A 24,014-nucleotide genomic window follows, 5' to 3' on the forward strand; every position below is an offset into this window, starting at 1 on the left:
TGCCCCTTGTACGCCCCATTTCTCTGCGGGTTTCTTGGCGGCCCGAGGCAACGCGACAGGAACCGGCGCGTTGCCAAGTAAGTAAAGAAGCCAAGCGACACTAGCGCCTGCAGCGCCATCTCTGGACACAATGTTGAAGTTCAGGAGCCGGCCGTCATGGCCTCCGAGAAGCCCGACTGTCTCGCAGGCAGTGAGTTATCACTTTACAAGGAAGCACCCCCCCCCCCCCCCCTTTTCTCTCTACGCGCGCGTGTGTGCTTATATATATATATATGTGTGTGTGTGTGTTGTGTGTGAAGGCAAGGTGTCGCCACAGCTCGAATGGTGCGGCAATAAAAGGGAGGAGTGGCGGGTTGACGCACAAGTGATAAGGTTTTAATAAGCAGTTTACTTAAGTGTTTTATGTAAATCTAAAGTTTATCAAAATCATTTCACTCATGCGTCAAGTGACATATATATCTGTGTGTGCGTGCGTGTGAGAAAAGAAGGGAACCGAGGTGCACAATTTTTGTTATGTCCATATCAAGCCAGCAAAATGAAGCCATATATATATATATATATATATATATATATATATATATATATATATATATAAATTTCCTTTTTTCCGATTACCTTTGTATTAAGAGAGGCTGCAAAATGCATCAGTGAGTGTTATCTTTCTCATTTACATAGAACCATTGCAGTCCAGTGTTGCAACAATTCCTGAAGCGCGTCATTGGAGCGAGACAAAAAGTACTGTGGAACTCCACATAACAGCTTTGCTGTAAAACCGTGCCCACCAAGTTGAAACAGAGTCGCATTTGGTAAGCAGAGGGTTTCATTTAACCTAAGATCAGAGTCCGTAATTTTTTTTTTCTTGCCACTGCCACACAGAATTGGCAACAACAAAAAAATAAAGTTGCGTACAAAAAATGTGTACACCACAACTGAGAGGGATATACCAAAGCCATTCTCCTTTTCCGCTGTGTCATACAGTGTGCCCTCTTTGGCTGTGCATGCCACATCAGCCACATGTTCACAGTTGCGTCTTCTGCAATAACTTGTCACTTCTGTACAACAGTGAGAGGGCAGATCAACCAATGCCTTTCAACCAAAACAGCTCATAAGCCATAACTTTATTTATTGCACAAGTCTTTATCACAAGGTATATTAAACATGAGTACACACCAAGAGGCATAGACAAGACAGCAACAGCTCAGCTGTAGTGCCCGCGCCCCCATATCCTCGCGCCTGCGACTCAATATTTGGTCAACCTCGCACAAATTGCATGTAATTTTTGTTCGCCTGAACAAAATTAGTGGAACCTCTGTTCTTCTATAACGCCTTTTCTCTATTTGAGCAAAATGCAGGGTGTTTCAGCGAACACTTTCAAAATTTATTTAAGGTTGCCTGTAGCAGATAGCCCAATTCTAGTTAATGAGCTGGTCTACTCGAAGAGGCGGACATTACTTGCACAAGAAATTGAAATGCATAATCGAATAATCAACAGAAATTCACTAATTAAGTTTTTAACTAATTACCTGATGGCCCATGTTGCAATTTACAGATTGTAGCCGTGGAGTTCGCAAGGCGGATCCACTTGGAACGAATTCTCGGGATGACACCAGTTTCGAGATAATAATTCCCGAACTTTGCGGTGAAATGCATTGGCGTTCCAGCTAATTTTGTGCTTCAATGCAAAAAGAAAATTAAGAAAAGGTTGCATGTTACCGTCTACGTTACAGCTGACACTTTACACCAGCAGCTAAGCAGAATATGGCTGGTCGCTATAATTAACAGCTGTCTGTCCTCTCTTAATTATTAAACTCTGCATCACCGGATGGCACTAACAGCACTGCTGCTACCAGCAGCGTCTCCAGTAAGTCACTGTTTCGCAAAGGACAATTATGCTTGTGGATAAGCTAAATCTCTAATACTGGGCGCTCCTGGTAGTTGAATTATTGGCACAACTTTTTGTTCGCCATCTCCGTGGGCACCGCATTATCAACGAGCCCAATCGGGCGGTCCTTGAACATAATGAAATCCTCCTTCTTGAAGTGCTCGAAACACAACCGAGGGCTCAGGGGTCTGTTGATTTCGGGGTTGATGGGGATGCTCTCGAACCAGGCCGACTTCAGCGTTTTGTCGGCAGGCAGTGCAAACAACCAGATGCCGGTGAAAGGCTCGTTGCCTGACGCACGGCATCCCCGGACGCAGCACTTGTACGAGCTGCCTTCTTTCTTTAGCCTGCGGTGTAAGCACAAGCAGTAAATGACAGGTACACGCTCCGAAAGAAACAGCTGGTCTAAGAGAGAGACGCTAATTAATGCCCTGGCAAAAAAAATCAGTTCCATAATTAACAGCCTATTAGGTTACTGACACTTGTATTGGTGCATTAGTGCAGTGAAATGTCAATATAATGAATTGTCCGATATAATAAAGTAAATCTAAAACATTTCTCACCAATATCAGCATGCAACAAATATATGCTTATAACGAATATTCCAATAACGAGAGTACTATGTGTCGTATAAGACTTCGTTGTAACGAGGTTCGACTTACTAGTCATAAATATAGGACAAGCCTAATAGTTGTGGACGAATTAGCCAAGCAGTTCTGGCTTTAATTGGTGTATTAGGCAACTTGGCATGAAGTGCATCAGGCAACTAGAGACTCTGCTTGCATAGCATCTTCAATTTTTCAATACAATATGTACTCTAAGACTGGTAATCAAAATGATTAATTTCTGCAAATCAGGAATCTCATTATAGTAGTTTTCGAATGTACAGCTGGCATCCTCTGCCACTATCAATAGACTGTTCCCATGTCAATAATGCTGCAGTCTTAATACGAAGTTAGAGCCTTCCTCGAAAAAATCTTCTGTAGGACTCATGAATATTCCTGTTAACCTAATAGTACCATAAAATCTACGATATAAAACACACTAAACTAGTACAAGTTTGACAAGACCAATACAGCACTATCAGGACTAATGTGTGAGACTGATACAAATTCCTATTAGAATCGTTGCTAGGGTGCCTCCAGATTAATTTTTGACTCCATGGGATCCATCAGAGTGTTGTTGAAGTAAAATCAAGGCACAAGCTCCGATTCCTTTAAGGAACACTGTAAAGAGAAATATTAAGTTAGCCTTTTTTTAATTGCAGTTTGTTTAACACACTAATAAACATGATTGTCATGACAATAAGAAGAAAGGTGTCAAAATCAGACACCTGACTAGGCCAATAGTACCACAAGCCACCTGAACACAGATAGCATCAAAGCCTATATGTTATAGAAAATTGCGGCATGCACATTCTTATTTCTCTTTAAATACAATGCAATTTTCAACGGGAAACTAACACTTAGCTTGCTGAGAACAGAATAGATTTCAATACCATAAAGAGTATAACTGCACTGCTACTTTATATACAGATGAGATGACTTAATAATAATAATAATAATAATAATAATAAAATTAATAAAAGTGAAGAAAACAGGATTGTGATTGCTACCTAAAAGCATCAAGTGAAGATGATTGTTCAAAGAGGCTAAGTACGGTACGGTAATTTAGGAGATTGCCTCAGCAGGCATAACAGGACACCCTTATAGGGTCTGTGAGACACTTTTCTAACTAATCGTACAATAACCTCACTCTTAAAGGACATCACCCTACAAATCTCCTGCCACAAGAATTTTTGTAATCCTTCAAGTATAAGCTGAGTTAGACATCGTTATCACTCTGATGAGCCGCCTTCTCTCTCCTTTCGTCTCCACTAGTGCACTGGAAGCTACGCAGAGAAGGAGGCAAGGATCCACCAAAAAGCTGAGCGTCTCACCGGAGAGAGGGCTTGTCACGGCATTTACGCTACGCAGCACACGGCTGCTCTCTCAGAGGCGGTGCAGCTACGTGCAACTGTTATGTGCAGACTGGCAGTGCAAAGATAAAACTCTTTTTCAGATTGCACACATATTTTTTTTATTTATTTACCGCAAAATTAGCAATAATAGTAAATTACTAAGAATGTTCTCGGGATCACGAAATCTGCCAATAGCTGATGGTGGGCTTCGCTGCTCGCGATGAGGACGTTGTAAAGGTGAGAGCAAGCAATTTCTCACGGTTTTGGCACGAGACTGCAAATTCCATACTGCATGCAGTACAATAATATTTGGCTCACATGTTCACAGAAGCCTCTTCCGCAGATCAATGTTTTTTTTTATTATTATTATGTCCAACAATGGTTTGAGGGCCGCTTTAAGAATTTCCCGCACGCAAGAGACGTTTCGTAGCAGACCGGGTGCTGTTCCTTCTACACAGCAGGAGTTGCCTTACATGCTATGTCGTGCCAATGTGTTGCACCCGCGCAAAGTTTGAACACCGTTTGAAGAGTTGTTGTTGCCCCTCCAACTCGTGGCTCATACCCGCTGTGGAGGATTGGCCAGGAAATGGGTAAATTATTTCAAGCCATAACCACAAATAAACGTTCAGGACTGCTGTACAGTAAGTGTTGCTGAAAGGGGAAATCCCATGTTACAATAAAAGCAGTAATAATAGTAAGAAAAGGAAAAGGTACACATTTAACAGGTAATTTAGTTAATATAAAATTCCGAATGCCGAGCAAGTGTTCTTGTGGATGAATCACAGAGCAGAGGCCCCAAACGAAGCAGTCCAAGTGCAACTCTGAACATAGCTATCCCTATCAATTATTTTCCCTTCAGGCAAAACTGCGACATTTTATTTTAGTAATTGACTATGTGCTACTTATCTGCTGGAGTAAGGCATGGGAAGCAATGCAATCGACAACGTGCAGTCCCTTTTGCCACCTATGAGGACACCTGTGTAACACAATCACATTTTGTTAGACAAAGTGTCACAAAATGTGACTACTAGCGTTGTCACTGCCGTCCACGTTTACCGTAAACCGGCATTTCTATAAGGAGTAGACAAGCTAAAACCCTCTGACTATTTGTCAGTTCCCCACTTGTTCTGTTTTCTTATCTGTTCTCTACGTAGTTTTATCACACCGTTGGCAAGCAGACTGGTTAGCCCAGTTTCCTGTTCATCTTTCATGAAAGGAATGAATGAATTCTGGGGTTTCATGTGCCAAAACCATGATCTGATTATGAGGCACGCCGTAGTGGGGGACTCCGTTAATTCTGACCGCCAGGAGATCTTTAACGTGCCCCTAATGCACGGGACACGGGTGTTTTTGCATTTTGCCTCCACTGAAATGCGGCCACCGCGGCCGGGATTTGATCACCCGACCTCATGCTTAGCAGCGCAACACCTTAGCCGCTAAGCCACCCCGGCGGGTTTCCATGAAAGGAAGGCTTGAAATGTCAGCCAATAGAAAGAGAAGCTCTTCATTTGAAAGCAGATTTTAGCTAGCGTGCACATGACCGCTGACATGCTACACTGTATAGGAAGGCTCCCGGAAAAAGCATTAACAGATTCCAAAGGAGAGTGGAAAAAAGTTTTTTAAAAAGTATGCGAGCAAGCTGATAATGATATTTACAGATGAGACAATGACAAAAAATTCAGGCCTTTTCATATCATGCAACGAACTCTGGCTAGAGCTTTCTGAGAAGGAGACTAATTTCAGAAAGGTATACGAGCAATTAATCCAAGGCCCTCCGCTGTTTTTAAGGGCACGGCATAGGACTTAAGATAGCAAGTCGTGTGAGTGGAGCATGACAAATCACGCCAATTTGGAGCTCAATAGAAAATTCCTCGGATCAATATGCGGTTCACCGAACACGTTCCGTGGTCTCTAGACTGTCCCAGATGTCACAGTAAAGGTGGATGGTTCGCCCTATGCAGCACAGGAACCGTGCAACTCGTTCATACTCACTCTGGCATCCTCATTAACCTGGGAGGCCGAAAGCAGGAATTCCACGTGACATTCTTGTCACCTGTGTCGGTGTCGTCATCCCAAGCAGACTCTTTCCTCGGCGCCAAGGTCTCCGCAGGTATTCTCGTGCTCCGTCTGCTAGGCGGAATCAGCCTCTCCCTGGCCATTCGTTTACTTAATGGCTTCTCCTTCTTGGGCAGCTTTTTTCCTGACGCAGTAGCACGCTTGGATGTGGTCACTGGACAGAACAGGCAATATATGAAAGCGTCATCACACAGATTAAAATATACTATAAACGCCACCAAAACAAAACCTTCGTAACCATCGCTAAAGTGACATTTGCAGCAGCCTGCTGTTTCTTTGGCTCGTTGCTATGGCCTGCCATTACGGTTGCTTGCTACAGTAACATTATGAGTAGTCGTAGCCAAGCAGGGGAATGGTTGCCATGGCTACGATGGCACCGAGGTTCTGTTTCTGTTGCTCTTTGTGCATTTTCTTTTCAACCTGGCTTTAAACATCTTATGCATGTGGTTAGTGGGCCCTTCTAGTTGACAATATATTACAGTTGCATTGTTTACAAGATGGGTGTCTATGTTCGATTCCATAAAATTGCCCTTGGGCTGCACTACCTCGGAGTCTCCCACTGGTGCCCATTTGGGATTGCTTTTGGCACGACAAAAGGGCCCCTTGCCAGGTTTGTGTATTGCAAACAGACAAGTGTGGCATGTACATCACGCAGCGGCAATGGTGACTGTGAAGTGTCAAACGGCTTCACAGCGCAAAAAAGAAAAAAAAAAACGGTGAAATCTCAAGCGGAATCCCACGCGCCCTTCTTATCGAGGAAGCTGCGCTTGAAGCCAGACAGTCAAGGTCACACCCACAAATGGCTCTGCGTTAATGCATGCAATGCCTCCAACGTCAACGATTATGGCACATGGAACAAAAGCAGGTGAGGACACTGATGTTCCTGAAAAATAAACAAGGACAGTTTGTGCTAAGTACGTACCACGGCATTCTTGAATACACAACCACACATGGTGCAGTGTCTTGCACTGACTAAGCCCAGACAAAAAAAAAGTGTCAAATCACGCACGTGCCCCAGGAAAGATTTTTTTAAAAAACCGAACAGCGTTGTAATTTGCTTGGAGTCATCAAACACGTTGAACCATGGCATGCAACAAAAGCACACGCATTTTCCATGCCGTTGAAGCGCCATTCTTGCAGTGCACTGAGACGGTGTCATCGTTCACCATAACGACCGTAGTGTAGTGTTAGCGTTACAAGAAGCCGTACTGATGAACTCGTTCGTTTTCCAATTTCGCCTTCTCGAGAACACTGTCATTTTTGCTCTCTGTGTATACTGGCATGTGCGTCTTACGGTTTATCTAGTAACAGTAGCACGCAGACCTATAAGGGCCAAAATGGGAGCTTCAACAGAAACGCTGATTGTGTGGAGCCCCTGAAACAGAACTGGCATGGCCGAGTTCAGAAGTGCAAGCGTCTCTGCCTAGGTATATCCCCCATTCTCACACACATGTGCAACTCGTGTGAGTCATAACAATCTGCTTGTGGGGTGCGCTGACTGAAAAAGTAAATATTTCAAAGAATTGCTTACCTATGAAGCACCCACATATGCTATTCAGCACCCCATATTGAATTGTTTCGTACCTAACCAGTAATCATTATTACTTTTTTTTCGATTCAGGATTACTGGTTCGGGTTTGGTTTTTGTACTGGCTAAAATTCTGCTTCGAGTACAGTTTTCAATTAGGGTTCGGTTCAACGCCCTGGTTTAAAGTAAATATGGTTTCACTTGAATTTATCCCTACTACTGGAGCGTACTACAAGTGCTACAAGCATTGAAGAAGCCTTTAGATTATATATTCACATAGGTATACATGAAGCAACTACGGAGGTTGTTGTACAGTGGGTAGCTTTGTGGGTAGCCTACAGACAGATGAACAGGCTGAGAGGTAATGAGAGCCATAAGAGCTGTACTGCAACAAAACATTTTTTTAAAGTGACGCTCTCTTCTTTGCAAACACTCCTGGACTTCGCTGACCATGGCTGCAGCTGTCTTGTCAACTATCTCACAGAGAGAGAAAAAATAAATAAATAAAATTGTGTCCGATGGTGCGATAGAACCTTGGTCTGCCATCAACAGCCCGCTGACATAATCGTTAGGCCACAATTGCACGAACAGTTGTCTCATGCCAATTCTAACTAGCTCTCTAAGAGATAGTTCGAGCATGTGCGCCACTTCAGTAGCATGTGCTCGCGCACCAGTTTTCGAAAACTCAAAGATGCTGGAATGAAACAGGGTGAACAATGGTCAACCTAATCTGCCTTTTGCACCGAAATTCTCTCTGCGTACACCTCTCCTAATCATTCTTCCCTCGACAAAACATCAAACATTGCCAGTTGTCATTGTGACATCACTGCATAAACGTCTCGGAGTTTCCATTCGCACGAACTGCTGTGTAGATTTAGGCACAGCTTGCGAATGACGTAGTGCATAAGCTTAAACATTGTAGACAGTAGCGTTGTGACCTGTGCGGTGCAAAAACATATACGTTCATGAAATTACATGTTACCTATAGGATCACAATGAAGACACTTGCATGAGTTGCATTTAGTTTAGTAGCATTTAATTAACCGCTCCTCTAAAACGTTCATTCGCATACATTCCAACATGAGCATTGGATTTGTGTCAGCCTTTAGTTGTTCATTTATAATTCTAAAAAAATTTACACCCTTTTGGGCATATTCAGAAGGAGGTTTTGGGCCCAGTGATAGTCATATTTCTTGCATGCCTTTCCATTCTCTAACACAGCATGAACGGCATGCGCGTGGCAGCATGACACAACGATCCTGACAATTAAGAGAGTACGGAAAGTTAATGCAAGATAGACGACAGTTATTCTTTAGGGTCGACACACAGGCATGCCAAAGGGTTTAAATACTATTTAGAGTGCAGCTGCGGCCAGAGAGTTGGCAGACATTCACTCTAATATTTCCACCTTGTGGGGTGCACCTACGCCCTGAGAAATAAAAGTTTGATTTGGAAAAAATATATTGAAAAAGTTAAATATTAGGGTGTTTTACGTGCCAAAACCACGATCTGACTATGAGGCACGCCGTAGCGGGGGACTCCGGAAAATTTCGACCACATGGAGTTCTTTAACGTGCAAAAAGTACGGGTGTTTTATTGAATGCGGCCGCCGTGGCCGGGAAAGTTAAATATTAGGGTGTTTTACGTGAACCAAAACTTCACAGAAGTAGTGTAATGATCTGACTATGAGGCACGCCGTAGCTGGGGCACGTCTCCTCCATCACGACTACCAACGTCGGAAAACCGTCGTGCATTGGAAGCGCACTACCACACGCTAGCACAACGCGAAAGGGCACGTTGACACACTACAACGCGCAAGACAAAGCACGTTAACGTCAAATGCACCTAAATCTAAGAAACATCTTACACGGAGGCCACGCTCTGTGTGCTGAGTACGGTGAACGCCACCTAGGTGGCGTTGGTAGGCTTCTTTCGCCCCCATCGATCGAGGCGTCGTATGCGGACCACCGAAGCGCCGTGGCCGTTAGGATTCGACTTCTCTTTTCTGCTCGTAGGCGGCGGCACCGCCCCGAGCAAGAGCCGTACACGGAGGAGTGTTAGATATATAAGGCGCCTGTGTTTTTCGCATTTCGCCCCCATCGAAATGCGGCCGCCGTGGCCGGGATTCGATCCCGCGACCTCGTGCTTAGCAGCTCAACACAACAGCCACTAGGCAACCACGGCGGGTCTTTAAAAAGTTTAGAGTGTGCCAGCGGCCAGTGAGAATAAACAGGAAAGCGTGCACATCAGTCTTGCGGCTGTGTTCTGATAATTTCGTTTAATCAATTTTCTAGCGGCCACAGCGAAGGGCGCAGCTCGCTATTAATTTACACGTTTGAATGCACACAAAAATGTCGCAGTTTCGCCCGAAAGACAAAGCATTGATTGCTTTAGCAAATAATTACAAAGGCGCAGGTATGTGCCGTAAGGTTAGTAGTTTATCACCTGTATAAACTGCTATAAACATTCGTTCCCTAACTAAATTAACAAGCACGGAGTCACGCGCGCACAGGCAAACGTGAACACATCTCACTCGATGACCGCGGACATCCGCTGTCAGGACGCTGGCGTGACGAAGAGCGGCAGCAGCGGCGAGCTAATTCCCCTACGTGCTACTATATCGCTTCAAAGCCGCGTGAGAACACAGCGCATACGACGCCAACAGCTATCTCGATCGCGTAGGCTAGCCATCGAACCCACCCTATAGATTACCTCCAAGATAGGACGCGCACAGCCGCGGCTAGAGTAGAAGCTGCGACGAGCGCCACCCTGCCCCCCCCCCCCCCCCCCTAGCGCACGCCCATCTTCCCACTACCCCACTTGCGCGCGCAAGACGCCGTCGCACCAAGCCACCATCTTTCTCTTATGCTGTTCGGCACGAGGCCGCGATCTTATCGCACTGTATACGGAACATCACGGCGACACGGACGGCCGCACCAAGCCACCCTCTTTCTCCCATGCTTTTCCCTCGTCACTACGGCACGCGGCCGCGATCTTATCGCACTGTATACAGATCACAGCGACGGCGACACCGACGGAAATTCACCTGGAGAGTCCATACAATTGCGATCGCAATAAAAATATCATTGGCTAACTTAATCCATCGCCTTTTTTATTGCGATAGCAATTATATGGACACTCAAAAGCAGATTTCTGCCGTCGGCGTCGCCGTCGCCGTGAGGTTCCGTATGACGTCATTTGGAGAAGAAATCGTCGCCGTGCGCCGAACGCTGTATGTGCGAGTGAAAGGGCGCGAGGGGCGCGTCTTTCACGGGGAGTGAACGCACGGCGGAGAACAAACGCGCGTTCTGCGCCGTGCTCGCTTAAGGGCTGCAGAAGTAGGCGTCTCTGTTCTCCTTCACAATCACCATGTATGTAGAGCAAACGCGCCTTCTTCCGACGAGCGAGAGGCCGTGGGGCAGGGGGAGGGAAGGGAGGCGACGTTTAGCTGCGGCACGCAGTGCCTATTTATATCAGAGGCTCCGGCAACAACGCCGCACGCATTTTGAGCGAACGCGGGCAAAACGCCGATGGCGTCGACAACAGTTCTGCGTGTTGCCGATGCTGCTGCATGTCCCAGTTTATACAGCTGATAAAGCTAATATCATTACTCCGTATAGCTCTCTACAAGTTTGCTATCGCAATTGATGCTTCGCCTTTCAGGTGAAACTGCGACAACTTTTTCGAAATACCAATTTACAGACGCTGGAGGCCCACTCGCCCCGCCGCCGTTGTGCTGTCACAGTATTGACGCGCATGCGCTGTCCGCGCGTGAAAGAAGGCCGCCAGAAACGCGAAGTGCGTTTGGCGGCAAAAACGACGACGCCAAGCGGAAGCGCCGCCACGCAATGCTGAATCGCCGTGAGGTTACGTATGACGTCAAACGGCGATCGTCGCCGCGCGATGGACGCGCGCTTTCAGGGGGGCGAACGCACGGGGGAGAGCAAACGCGCGTTCTGCGCCGTGCTCCCCAATCTTTCCTCCTTTACAATCACCATATATATATATATATATATATATATATATAGAGAGAGAGAGAGAGAGAGAGAGAGAGAGAGAGCAAACGCGACTTATTCCGTCGCTCGAAAGGCCGTGGGGGACGGGAGGGAGGGAGGGGAGGCAACGTTTAGCTTTGAACAATCGGCTGTGCTAGGGAGCCTACATACAAGCGCCGCACAGTGCCGGAGCCAACGCAGTTCTTCTAGGAGGCGTTGGTTGAGCCTACCGCTGCTGGCACGAGCGTATGGGCGCGCACACACTTGGCATTCCTGCGCTGAACAGCTGTGTGCATACCACATCGTGGCGCGTTATATATATATATATATATATATATATATATATATATATATATATATATATTTCCGTGCTCACGTTGGTTTCGACGGGAATTCAGGGCGCAGGCTCCTTTCCCAAGCGCATCACCCCTGAAGAAAGCCGAACGCCAGGCCGGGGCACGCTTGCACCCATTTGAACCAGTGGGTGCCCGGCGGCGGTGGGAATCGAGCCCATAGCCTCCCGCAGCCGAGGCGGGCGCTCTACCACTAAGCCACGGCTATATACCACCAGTATATATATATATATATATATATATATATATATATATATATATATATATATATATATACATACTGGTCTGAGTAGAACGGACCGTAGTAAACATAACGTTAAGTCTATGTAACCCTTTCTTTTGACGCTGATAAATGCCGACAGTATTCCTTCGATCCCTGCAATGCCGCTAGCGGCGTACGTTTTCTCATCGCGCCAGCGTAACGCTATAAGACCTTGCTATCGCTTTTAAAACTTCGCCTTTTAAGTTCCCCCGTTTTTATTTCTTTGCTAACAGTATGCTAATCTTACGTCACCATTCCTTTTGTACTTACGCTGATTTCCTAACCTAACAGCGTCGCGCCATTTTCGGCACGATGTATGAATTTATGGATATATTGGAAGGCGAAAGAAAAAAAAATGTCAGCAGTTTCACCCGAAAGGCGAAGCATCAATTGCGATAGCAAATTAGTAGAGAGCTATACGGAGTAACAACCTGGATAGAATAAAGGCAAGGGCCAAAACTCTCCTGCACGAGATAGAACAGGACAGAGAACATGCGGCTTTTGTAGATACTGCATGGATCAGAGGAAAGAAAGCCTTTACGGCAGTAGTAGTAGATGCAGATGGACTCACTCGGGAGGCTATTACAATCATGACTAAAGAAGCGACAGTCGCGGAACAAGTAGCGATAGCATTGGCTTTAAGGAATAATAAGTGGACGCGAATTTACAGTGACTCTAAGATGGCTATTAGACACTTTACCAAAGGCTTTGTAGCCAAAAGGGCTGCCCAGCTGATCGGTGAGATGAACAGCCAAGTGATCGAAATCCGCTGGTTTCCTGCACACATGGGGTCTGTCGATCCATCTCGGATAAATTTAAACGAGATGGCTAACGCTGCTGCACGAGGACTTACTATCCGCGTGCACTACGCGACCAGGACCACAATAATATGCAGGAGGAGAACAGGGACCGATTACTGACATATAATGAAGTCACGAAGCATTACTACCTGAACAGAAGGGAATTCCCAGTGCCACACGCTAAGCTCAATAGAGCTTAAGCGGTGACTCTGAGATTGTTACAGACAAGAACTTATCCGGGTCCAAACTTTATTAACAAGCTATATCCAGAAAGAGAGGTACTAATCAATTGCGAGAAGTGTAATGGCATCATTACTCTGGATCATTTGCTTTGGCAATGTCCTGTGGCTTTCACAGACTGCGAAAAGGAAAGAGACTGGTGGCGGCGAGTGCTTCACAGTGGAGTTCTTTTAGATCAAGTACAGGCCGTCCAGAAGGCCCACGACACGGCGGTAAGGTTAAACCTTACTGTCCCGACGTGGGAGCCGCCTGCGTCATCCTACGGGTTGATCTTCAGGACCTGAATAAAGTTTATCATACCATATACGGAGTAAGGATAGTAGTTTTAACAGCTGTATAAACTTGGACATGCAGCAGCACCAGCAACGCACAGAACTGTTGTCGACGCCGTCGGCGTTTTTCCCGCGTTCGTACCAAACGCGCGCGGCGTTGGTGACTGTTGCCGGTGCCTCTGGGGGCGGCTCCGAGGTTTTCGACGAGATTAGAACGGGACACTCGTTGAGCAGCATCCGAAATCTTTACCACCTTCTCGCCTCGCAACGTTTTTATATATATACGCATTTGGTGCAGCAGCTTATATATATATATATATATATATATATATATATATATATATATATATATATATAAAGAGAGAGAGAGAGCAAACGCGACTTCTTCCATTGCGTGAAAGACCGTGGGGGGGACGGGAGGGAGGGAGGAGAGGCGACGTTTAGCTGCGGCACCAAATGCGTATTTATATAAAACGTTGCGAGGCGAGAATGCGGTAAAGATTTCGGACGCTGCTCGACGAGTGTCCTATTCTGATCTCGTCGAAAACCTCGGAGCCGCCCCCAGAGGCACCGGCAACAGTCACCAACGCCGCGCGCGTTCGGTGCAAAACGCCGACGGGGTCGATGGGGGCAAAGCTGATGGGGGTAAAACGCCGACGGCGTCGACAACAGTTCTGCGCGTTGCTGGTGCTGCTGCATGTCCACGTTTATACAGCTGATAAAACTACTATCCTTACTCCGTATAGCTCTCAACTAATTTGCTATCGCAATTGATGCTTCGCCTTTCGGGTGAAATTGCGACATCTTTTTTTTTTTTTTTTTTTTACAAAAAGAATGAAGCAACTCGATCGTGCTTGGAACGATCAGGCAATGCACGATCAAAAGTACACGTAGGATGTACCGGCGCCGACTGCCGGCATCAAAAGGACAATGGCACTGATGGTCGCAGAAAGTAGTATATATGAACAAAAATCACTGCCGACTCATGCAAAGTCGCACTGGCAGATGTCGAATGTTGGTCAGTGAAGGGATCATGTAACGCAACGGTATATACATGAAGCTCAAGATGGCGATGAGAAAAACTTGGAAGCACAACTTCGACAAGCTCGCAAAAAAAAAAAAAAAAAAAAAAAAAAAAAAAATTGCGTGCAAACCGCGATGACTAACCTGTCTTGCAAGGCACAGGCGTCATCCCAAGTGCAAGCGGATTATCGCCTTTGGTCCGATCCCTTTGACTCATATTGTATGAAACCCTATGCTTCGACTAGAACACGAACAGTAGCAGAATACAAATACAGCGCGCTTTTTGACAAACGCAGCCCCGAGCAATAGATGCTCAAGCAAAGCTAGTCGAGTAACCAGGGACAACACGAAGAAAAACGTTAAAATTATGATGGTATCGCGCCGTTATTGTAGCTAAACGAGGCTTATAATTGACGTATTTAACTCACACTTTTCTTCTGGTAGGATCAGGTGAAGAGTACTAACAGCTCTAAAATTAAAAATACTGAGGGTGTGACATTATGGTGCTCAACTACAACTTTTTGTAGGGCCTCTAGATGCGGTGGCTTGTTCAGGCATTATCAACGCTTAAATCGCCTTATCTGAGGTTTCGAGCTCTGGGGAGAGGTATGTAGCAATTTTCGCGTGCAAGCGAGCATGTGCGGTAACCAGTTTTTGTAAATTTCGGTGAGAAATTCTTCAGCAGGCATCGCTTCCTAAACCACAATACAATTTAGTGGCTCGACACGCGCGCACACACGCACACCGCTCAAAACAGCGTCGCCGGCGTCAAGCACTAGATGGCGAAGATGCAGCTAACGATGGTGGTACGGTGGAGCTTGCTAGGGTGCGAAATGAAACCTATGATGAAATCAATAATGAAACATGCATGGCGTCGGTTGCCGCGGTGTTGGTTTCGCTTGAATATGTTCCTGCGAGCGCCGTTCTAATGGTACGCTTTGGACTTCACCGCCAAGCTCAGACTTTCTCCTGTGATAACGATGCGTGATGTAAGTTCTACCGTCGAACAACTTCTTGCTCTTACCAGCCGTGTTTCTGTTATGCGCGCCAAAGTTTCGTGTTCGGTTCGAGGTTTGTGTGTCAACAAGCGCTTGCTTGAATTAGCTTTAACTGCGAAAATCATTACGGCGATGGTGATTTCGTGCGTAAATAATCAAGCGATTGAGCAATCCGCACTGTGCTAACACCGTCGAACAAGTAAAGAAGAGTGGCGTGCTTTAGCGTGTCATTTGTAGCACAGCTCCGGCTACTGCGTCATGAAGCAGGGAGACGTTAATGTTTCTCCTTTCGTTTATAGGAGACACCCGAATCGGTGATTGGTAGACGATGGGCGAAGCGCGTGACAATTATTGGTCTTTCGGTTTCTGTGCGCGTAGTAAATAGTGCGGGCAAAATAATTTGAAGGAATAATCGGAATAATACAATCGCGCGAAAGATTCCAACACGATTTTTGTTTATGCAGCTACTCGGCTACCACTGATGTACCAAAGCTGTAGGAAATGCCTATTTTTGTCAGTTAAAAAAAAAAAAAATCAAATCGTAGGTGGCCTTTTTTTTTTTTTTCTTCGATTTCTCCAACCGCCCAAACGAAAATGCACGCGCAACTTCACTGCGATTGAAAACACGCGTGCATGTGCGTGCGTGCGTGCGTGTGTGTGTGTGTGTGTGTGTGTGTGTGTGTGTGTGTGTGTGTGTGTGTGTGTGTGTGTGTGTGTGTGTTTAACATTACACAGTTTATTCGAAATTTCGGTCGGACAGCAATATGTGAGCTTAAGTGGCACTTTCTAATGTTGGTTCCCGACATATCTTCCGCGTAAGACAGAGCTCTAGCAAAAGTAATGCTGGTGGTGCGCAGCGTTTTATCTATTCTGAGTGGGTCACTTTATCTAATATTGATGCAACAAGCTGCAGTTCACGTTTGGTACACAACAGCAGACCAGCTTTTCAACAACAAAGGCTATTAGAAATTGAAGCTGACGCGCATTGGAAGTTTTGCACCTGCATTGAAAAGGTTGTGCTGTGGGTTGTCAAGGTGATGGCTTGCTCAGAGGCATAATTCTAATACCGTACTTACTTCATAAATCTTACAATTCCCTGCAATATAGCAGATTCCCTTTTTTCCCTTTCGTCCGAAATTGTGGCCGGAACATCACTGCATGTGGCAGGAATTCAGCCACAGAAAACTTTGCCCTACTATGCAAAATTCCAGCCAAACTGTCATGTCGCACCTCTCTAGCCACCAAGAAAGCGGGATATTAAAGAGAAGATGCAGGAACAAAGAAATTGTGGTGGACAGCATCATCGTTAGCCTTTTCTTAAGTCAGCTGCTTCAAGAAGGCCAGTGTTTTCTGGCGAGGCAGCGCCTTTTTTTTGATTGTCACCCTTATCATTTATCTGCACACCAGACTAGAAATACCATAGTGAGCCCTCTTCGATGTCAAATTCAGGAGCCTCTCGATAAATGTCCGAAGTGTGCCATACGGATTTGGACAAAAGTTTGATCTGAGGACCTTAATGTTGTTCCTGTGGACTATGTCACTATTGGTTAGCATGCTGTTGAAATATATTAGATTCTTAGATGGGTAATTCTTGCATCTTCAGGGTTGCATTAATGGTGTATAAGATGCTGAACTGCATATTTGCATACTTTTTCCCTATTTTAATATGGCAATATTCACACTGGGCATTAAGGCTGAGATTCTTTCAGTTAATGCACAAGTGTGAGAGACCAAGACAAAGGCTCACAGTGCTAACTGTCATTTTGAATTGTTCGCATTTGCTTGTACTGTATTATTGCACCAATATTGGATGTAAGCAAATGGTTCCTATATCTACACACTATTCACTTAGTCCCTTTTTCTTTCATCCTCCTCATAATTTTTTATACCGGTGTCACACGTACACTTCTGATTACGATCGGGGATGATCTGGATCGAGCGTTGCTACACGCATTTGTGATCGCAATCATGCGGGATCAGGACGATCGTGAGCCGAGAATCGTGATCATGATCGCAGGCTGACGTGCACCCTAGCGCAGTATTACAAAAACGGCTAAAAACAGAAGAGGGAAGGCAGCTCAATAAAAAAACTGTTAAAAACCTTTTTCCGAGCAATAGTAAGCTGTAAAATTGAAATATTGTTCAAAGTTGACCATAACTTGCTAATATGAATTTGTAGCCAAAACATTATGCAGTTGTGAGAGTTGCCGACGATCAGAAGGCTATAATAACTCAGTCCAGATCGTTGGACCGTGTAGCAGCAACCATTGTTGATCGCAGTCAAGAAATCCAATCCAGATCGGCCCCAATCGCGATCAGAAGTGTATGTGTGACACTGGTATTAATTTTTCTCCAATTGCCCAGCCATGTTGGAAAATATGGCATAAATACTTAATTCACATTTGCCCATAAACATTTCTTCATTTGACAGTGACATCTGTCTACTGATGCAATGACAATCAGTGACGCTTTTCAGTGATTGCTAACAAGTGTTCCTCACTCCAGCTGGTAGCAATTACTGCCAATGGCAAGTAGATTGAGTAAATATTATTGCAGTGAGGCGTGGCTTGACAACCAGGCATCTGCTCATTTTGATCATGCTGCGCATTATTTAAGATGGCCATACAAGATCCAGCCCTTTAGGTTTGACCCTATAGGGTTTGACTCAACTGGCTACAAGTGTAAAGGCTGCTTCAATCCAAGAGGCATTTCCTGCACCTGAGCTAAGATTACCAGAATGCACTTTGCACTGGGACACTCGTTTCTTGCCGGTGGAGAGATTTTGGGGCAATGACAGAGCAGGGGTTAGGAGAACGGTCACGTGATCAGAGGGAGTGGTGTGTCAAATGGAGGAATGTTTGAGAATTTTAGTGTCACTGCATTAAGAATAGCGAATTGGGCGAGCTGGTCAAAGTTCATGGTGTGGTCTCAGCGCAACGCAAAGCATTGAAGTTTGTTCCTTTATCCGCTAACATCATGTTCGTCTTTCCTCACTTCGGTGTGCCTTGCGCTGCAACCGAGCCTGTCAGTGCCACTATTGCTTACATAACACTATTTTTCAGGGGTGTGCAAATATTTGAGACTTTCTAGTAACCAATTGAATGTTGGCCTATTCATTTTTGTACTTCGAATAGAATAGTCACTGTCCTGTAAATTTGAATATTTTTCTAATAGTTTTCGAGTATTTCAGATCTCCAACTGTGCTCAATCGAGCATAAAATTGGAGAAAAGTTCTGACAGCCATAATAAAGACATTAAACACAAGTTATGTAGTGGAGATTGATACGTCACTCAGTCAATTAGACTTTTCTGGCTAAACTTCCATTTTTCACACTTGCCAATGAGTCCCGGGTATGCGAATAAGCTGCTTATTTGTTCCATTCATTCTATTAATAATTGCTTCATAATGTGCAATTTAGTGACAGAAACTTGCTAATATTGTGAATATACTAGAATGTGAAGATCATTTGATATTATTGGTGAAAATGGCTGCTGACTATTTGAAGGTATTTTATTTGGTCCCAAAAATTACTATTAACGGTTAATGAGCAGGGGCAGTATTCTGTAAGAGTCTACCTAGTGGACTGTCCATTTCGACGACCGTTGCAAGCAGCAGTGAATCAATGGTCGCCAAAATAGGCAGTCCACTAGGTAGACTTACAGAATACCGCCCCTGAACTGCCTCTAATGCCACTGGTTACTATTCATGGTAATAGCCTGTTTAGATCAAGCCTAACTGGTCATTTTAGCAGCACAACATATAGCCATGCGTCAAACCTGTACTTTTGTACCATGAGATGCTGTTTTGCTTTGTTTCTTTTCTTCTGTTTGCACACTGTAAAAACTGACATGTTCATCGAATTATTGTAATCTGCTGTTTATATGTTGATAGTTACTTGTGGTGGTTATGTTTGTACCACTCCCCTCTGTAACGCCGGCTTTGGGCCTTGAGGGTAACATAAATAAATAAATATGCCCACACCCATACTACTTTTTTTTTTTCTTTTCAGACAGGTCCCCTGTTTTAAGAGAGCCTGCCCATAACATTGGGCTGTCAACAGAGTTGTCAGCACTGTCAACATCTCGAAAGACTGAAGCGTAGTAGCTAGCCATTAGAGATGGATGCAGGGACGGCTGTTGAGTTGCCCCATCTAGGCACACATGCAATTTGGCCACTAGGATGCAATGTCTGGCTACCAAGCACATTCGTGAAGGAAGAGGCGTACAACGAGTGCATTGATGAGTTTGGGACTGCTGATGGCCACTTTCTCATTTTTGGAGTGAAAGCCAAGGAGGAGGAGGAGGGCCACGACCAAGGTGGTTTTCGCAGAAGCACTGACAACTACGAGTAAGCATTTAACCCTTTAAGGACGAAGCATATAAGTGTCTGAAGGAAATAATTATTTTTCATCTAAATGTGCAAAATACACTAAGAATAAGCATATTCAATGAAAATAAACATATTTTTTGCAGGAACTTTCTTAACAATACGGGAAGCACCAGTATGCATAACCACTGGAAGCGAGCTTCGCCCCAAACAACCTATGGCTTCATTTAGACCTTGTACTGAGGGTTGTCATTTGGTATGAAACATAGGTGTACATTGCAATTGCTTCATAATACCTGTGTGATACCACTACAGCTGGGGATCTTGTATTGGTTTGTGTCCTCTTAGCGTGGTCTCAGAAGAAAGTGAGTCGCGTGCCAAATTTCTTGCTCATCTTAATTTCCTGCTCTAACTTAACGAATGACGCCTACTGCTTGTCATTCAGTGTTGGCAAAAGACGTTCAGCAAGAAACTCTGTACTCAAACCGTATCTCTGCAAGAAAAAGTTTTTTTCTGGTGTGTTGCCCTCATTGATACAGGGTTAATACACATGGATAAAGGGTAATACACAGGGTTTTTCAGCAGAGAATTGCTAAGATTCCGAAAATGACACTATGAAAGCAAAATAAAAGAAAGTTGGGAAGGCGATTCAACCTCAAGTTGAATTCGATTGAAGACAGTGGTCCTCCTGGGTGAGAATGGGTGTGTGAACTGTGTAATTTATTGTGAGCAACACTGGAACAGTAATGTTTGATTGACATCAACTAGAGGTTTAATATCCTTCCAACTTTTTGTCATCAATTATCATCGTCATTATTGTCTTCACAATAATTATTTACAGGAAAAACCTGTCAAAAAAGACGAAGGACAGGAGAAGGGAATTCACATTCAGAATTACAGTCGAACCCGGATACATCACACCCACATATAACAGCTTATTTTATATAACGAACAGCAGTGTAATCCACTTGAAAATTTTTCTGTAAAATTTTATATATCGAAATACCTATATATTAAACTTTTTCGTCATCCCCTTCAGATTCGATATATTCTGTGTATTCATCATCATCGGTTATGTCACATTCTTAGACCGCACTATCTTCGGAATCAGCCGACAAAACAGCAAGACAGGTTAGAAACAGACATACCCAATACGTAAAAGTGGCGGTCTCTCAACAAGGAAGACACTGTCTTCAAAATGTGCAGCATCACACATAGAGCAACATAATCTGGAAATGTCCAGAAATGCCTGGAAATGTCCAGAAATGCAAAAGTGTTTGAGAGTGCTCCGATTTTTGTTTTGAGCAATGCCTAGCGATTCAGTTCTGCATGAAAACAGTGGTAAGATGTAGTTCATCATACTTCGTGTATTTGTGCACTATTATTTATTGTTTATGCTTATATGCATTAAGTATGCTGTGTTGTTGTACTTTCTGGTCTATATTTTTGCTTTCCTATTTTTCTATTATTGCTGTTTGAGTGGCACTGGAGTGATCACTTTTGTATAGTATTGTCGTGTCTGCCTCGCAGGCTTACGTTTTTGCCTTTTTGTCTACTTTGTGAAATCGATGGTTTGACATCTCATCTGGTTGGGAAGAAGCATGTCGAATGAAAGTTTTCAAGTTTGTAATTAACCTATCCTTTTCGGTCGGCGTTCTTGCTATTTCTTTCGTTCAACATGTCTATACTGTGTGTATTAGCCTTTTTCAATGTTCAGAGCTTTAATGTTTTTAGACAGTTTTAGAATAGTGTTTGATGCCTGACGTATGTTGAACGCAAGCCCTTTGTAGGATGCCATGTGGTGCATCCATTGGAGAGCTTTAGTATAACGTACGGGAACGCAATCGATCAAGACATTAAAAGTTATAGGGCGCTGTCTGGTGCCTCATGCCAAACATGTCCTAGCCAAGATGATCCATTAGCATCCATCTTGTCATTTCTATGCCAATATGTCTCACCAGGCTTATGGACGCCGGAATTAAGAGCACTGCACGGGCCTGATTTTTCGGCCCAGGCCTGCCCTCTGAAGCCAGGGCCCGTGGCTCCAAGCTGAGGCCAGGCCTGGGCCCACACCTGCATGACCAGCAAGGGCTAGCTTGTGTCTACGTGATCAGGCTCGGCCAGGGCACACCGGAGGAACTCTGTGTACACGACTTAAATACTTAAATGGTTTGTCAGTATATCAAAAGTGATCACAATAAAACTGCAGTTTCAATGACACATTGCCAAAAATACCTTTCTTTTTCTTTTTTTCAACTGAGAAAGTGTACAGCTAACATGAAAAAAGACGCAGTTTCGCCCGAAAGGTGAAGCATTGATTGCAATGGCAAATTAGTAGACAGCTTATACGAAGTCAGGATAGTAGATTTATCGGCCGTGTAAACTTGTGAACATCCGCTTACTAATTAAATTAACAAGCACGGTGTCACGCACGCACAAGCAAACATGAACACATCTCACTTGATGAGCGTGCACGTTCGCTGTCAAAATGCTGGAATGTGGAAGCACGGCAGCAGCAGCGAGCAAATTCACCTTCATGCTGCCTCTCGCTTCAACGGGAACTAAGCGACGAGAACACAGCACATACGGACCTATCAGCATTCGACGCACTCTGTCCCCATTGCAGATCGCTTTCAGGATAGGGCCGCGCCGTATGCAGTAGCTGCCGAAGTGGAACCCCCCCAATGCCTTGTGCATGATGGAAGATGGCGCGCTTCTTCCTCACTTTCCTCCCATGTGCGCGCAAGATTGAGCAACCATCGTCGGCTCACCCTCGCACGCTTTCAATCGCACATACAGCATACGGTGCGTGGGGACAATGTTATTGCCTGGGACTTTATACTGAACATCACCGCGACGATGATGGCAGAAACACGCCTGGAATGCCCATATAATTGCTATCTTAATAAAAGCCATGAGTATGGCAAATCAGTTTTGCAGAAGGTGGAGGAAAGTACATGAAAGGGCAACATTTGATCTTTTTTTCTTTTTTTGCTGTGAAAACGCATTATATTGCTGTACTCGTCCTAACGGAAATTTACCCAGATTGCGTTAGCGAGCTGAGTTTCTCCAAAACACCTAAGGAGTTGACTTAGGCCCAGACTTAGGCCCATCAGTTAACATTCCAGGCCTGTGCCTGCGACTTCTTGTCCAAGCCCGGCCCAGGCCTGAAGATGTCAGTGGGAGTATTCTGTAAGTGTCCACTAGGCAGACAGTTACAGAATACCCCCCCCCCCTTCCAGCCCCCCCCCCCCCAAAAAAAAAGGCCTAGGCCTGTGGTCTGGGCCAGGGCTTCACAGAATCGCTGCACAATGTCAGAAATTGGGGGTGCTCTGCACTCGCAACAAGCATTTCAGTTGAGATTACAGGAGGCGAAAGCTCATTTCAGTAGTTACTAGCACTCAACAAGAGCAAGAGTGCAGGAACATCACGACAATTCATGCTAAAGCAGAAGCTGCGGGTACCGTCATGTTTGACAGTTTGACATGTGCGCTCTTTCGTAGTGTGCATAAACATTACGTACATTAACCTCGCCAAATAACATATGCCAGCATATGTAAGCCGCAGAAACCCAATAACGTATGGAGCATTCAGGACAATGTGTTTTCTTCATTTAAGAAATGCATTTGCATTTGCTTGCCAACATTATTCAAAAAATGTCTGTTATATTATGTCGCACATGGAAATGTTGCTTTGTTTCCATTTATATGTATCACGTCCCCTTACCAAATGCCTTCTATGGAACCTGTAAGGAATTTTTGGACAAATAAACATTTCATCATCTGGTTTACAGTAACAGGCCATATTGTTTGTTCCAGGTCCATCTTGGGACACACGGAGGAAGAAGCAGTATACAGGGAAGGATCGTATTCCGACGCCGAAAGCGGATTGCCCGAGAGTCAAGAGAATCACGGAAGCATTTTGATAAAAGTTGAAGGGAATACCACGGAATCAGATGTGGCAAGGTGTTCACCTACAGAACAACTTCAGAGCCCAATGATTCAGGTCTCCTTTGGTGGTGACCATGTGATGATGACATGCGAGAAGGAGGAACCCCTTGAGCACTCATTTGACATTGGCAATCATTCGCTGCTGTTTCATCCTTGGGCAGACAAGGATCAGCATTCCAGTCAATTCGGCGACATCTTGAAGGGCATCAAAAAAGAACCGAGAGACGAGGATGAACCTGTAATTGAAGTTGAAGGTAGCACAGCAGGAAATAGAGAGAATGGCAGAAGCTACGCTGTAGTAAATGTTAACGTCGAAGAAGACAAACAGGTAAGCAGCACAAAACTTTA

General features: G+C 44.7%; 2 protein-coding genes across 3 annotated transcripts in view; one reads left to right on the forward strand and one right to left on the reverse strand.

Annotated features, from left to right (window-relative positions):
* Positions 1-992: 992 nt before the first annotated feature.
* On the reverse strand, positions 993-6,067 carry LOC119453687 (uncharacterized). The gene is made up of 2 exons (XM_037715732.2): positions 5,835-6,067; positions 993-2,229 (listed from the first exon to the last, which is right to left on the reverse strand). The coding sequence occupies exons 1-2, from the start codon at positions 5,999-6,001 to the stop codon at positions 1,941-1,943; spliced, it is 456 nt and encodes a 151-aa protein (XP_037571660.1). The 5' UTR covers positions 6,002-6,067; the 3' UTR covers positions 993-1,940.
* A 9,127-nt stretch (positions 6,068-15,194) lies between these two features.
* The window catches only part of LOC119453688 (uncharacterized), a 40,015-nt gene continuing 31,195 nt past the window's right edge, over positions 15,195-24,014 (forward strand). Inside the window, exons 1-3 of one of the 2 annotated variants that reach the window (XM_049668335.1) lie at positions 15,195-15,380; positions 19,400-19,737; positions 23,535-23,994. In XM_049668335.1, the coding sequence (XP_049524292.1) occupies positions 19,508-19,737; positions 23,535-23,994 (690 nt within the window). In that variant the 5' untranslated portion in view covers positions 15,195-15,380; positions 19,400-19,507. The remainder of the gene's footprint in view (positions 15,381-19,399; positions 19,738-23,534; positions 23,995-24,014) is intronic. The other variant, XM_037715734.2, reaches the window with a different exon arrangement.

The sequence above is a fragment of the Dermacentor silvarum genome, chromosome 5, assembly GCF_013339745.2.
Source record: "Dermacentor silvarum isolate Dsil-2018 chromosome 5, BIME_Dsil_1.4, whole genome shotgun sequence".
Classification (NCBI taxonomy): domain Eukaryota; kingdom Metazoa; phylum Arthropoda; class Arachnida; order Ixodida; family Ixodidae; genus Dermacentor; species Dermacentor silvarum.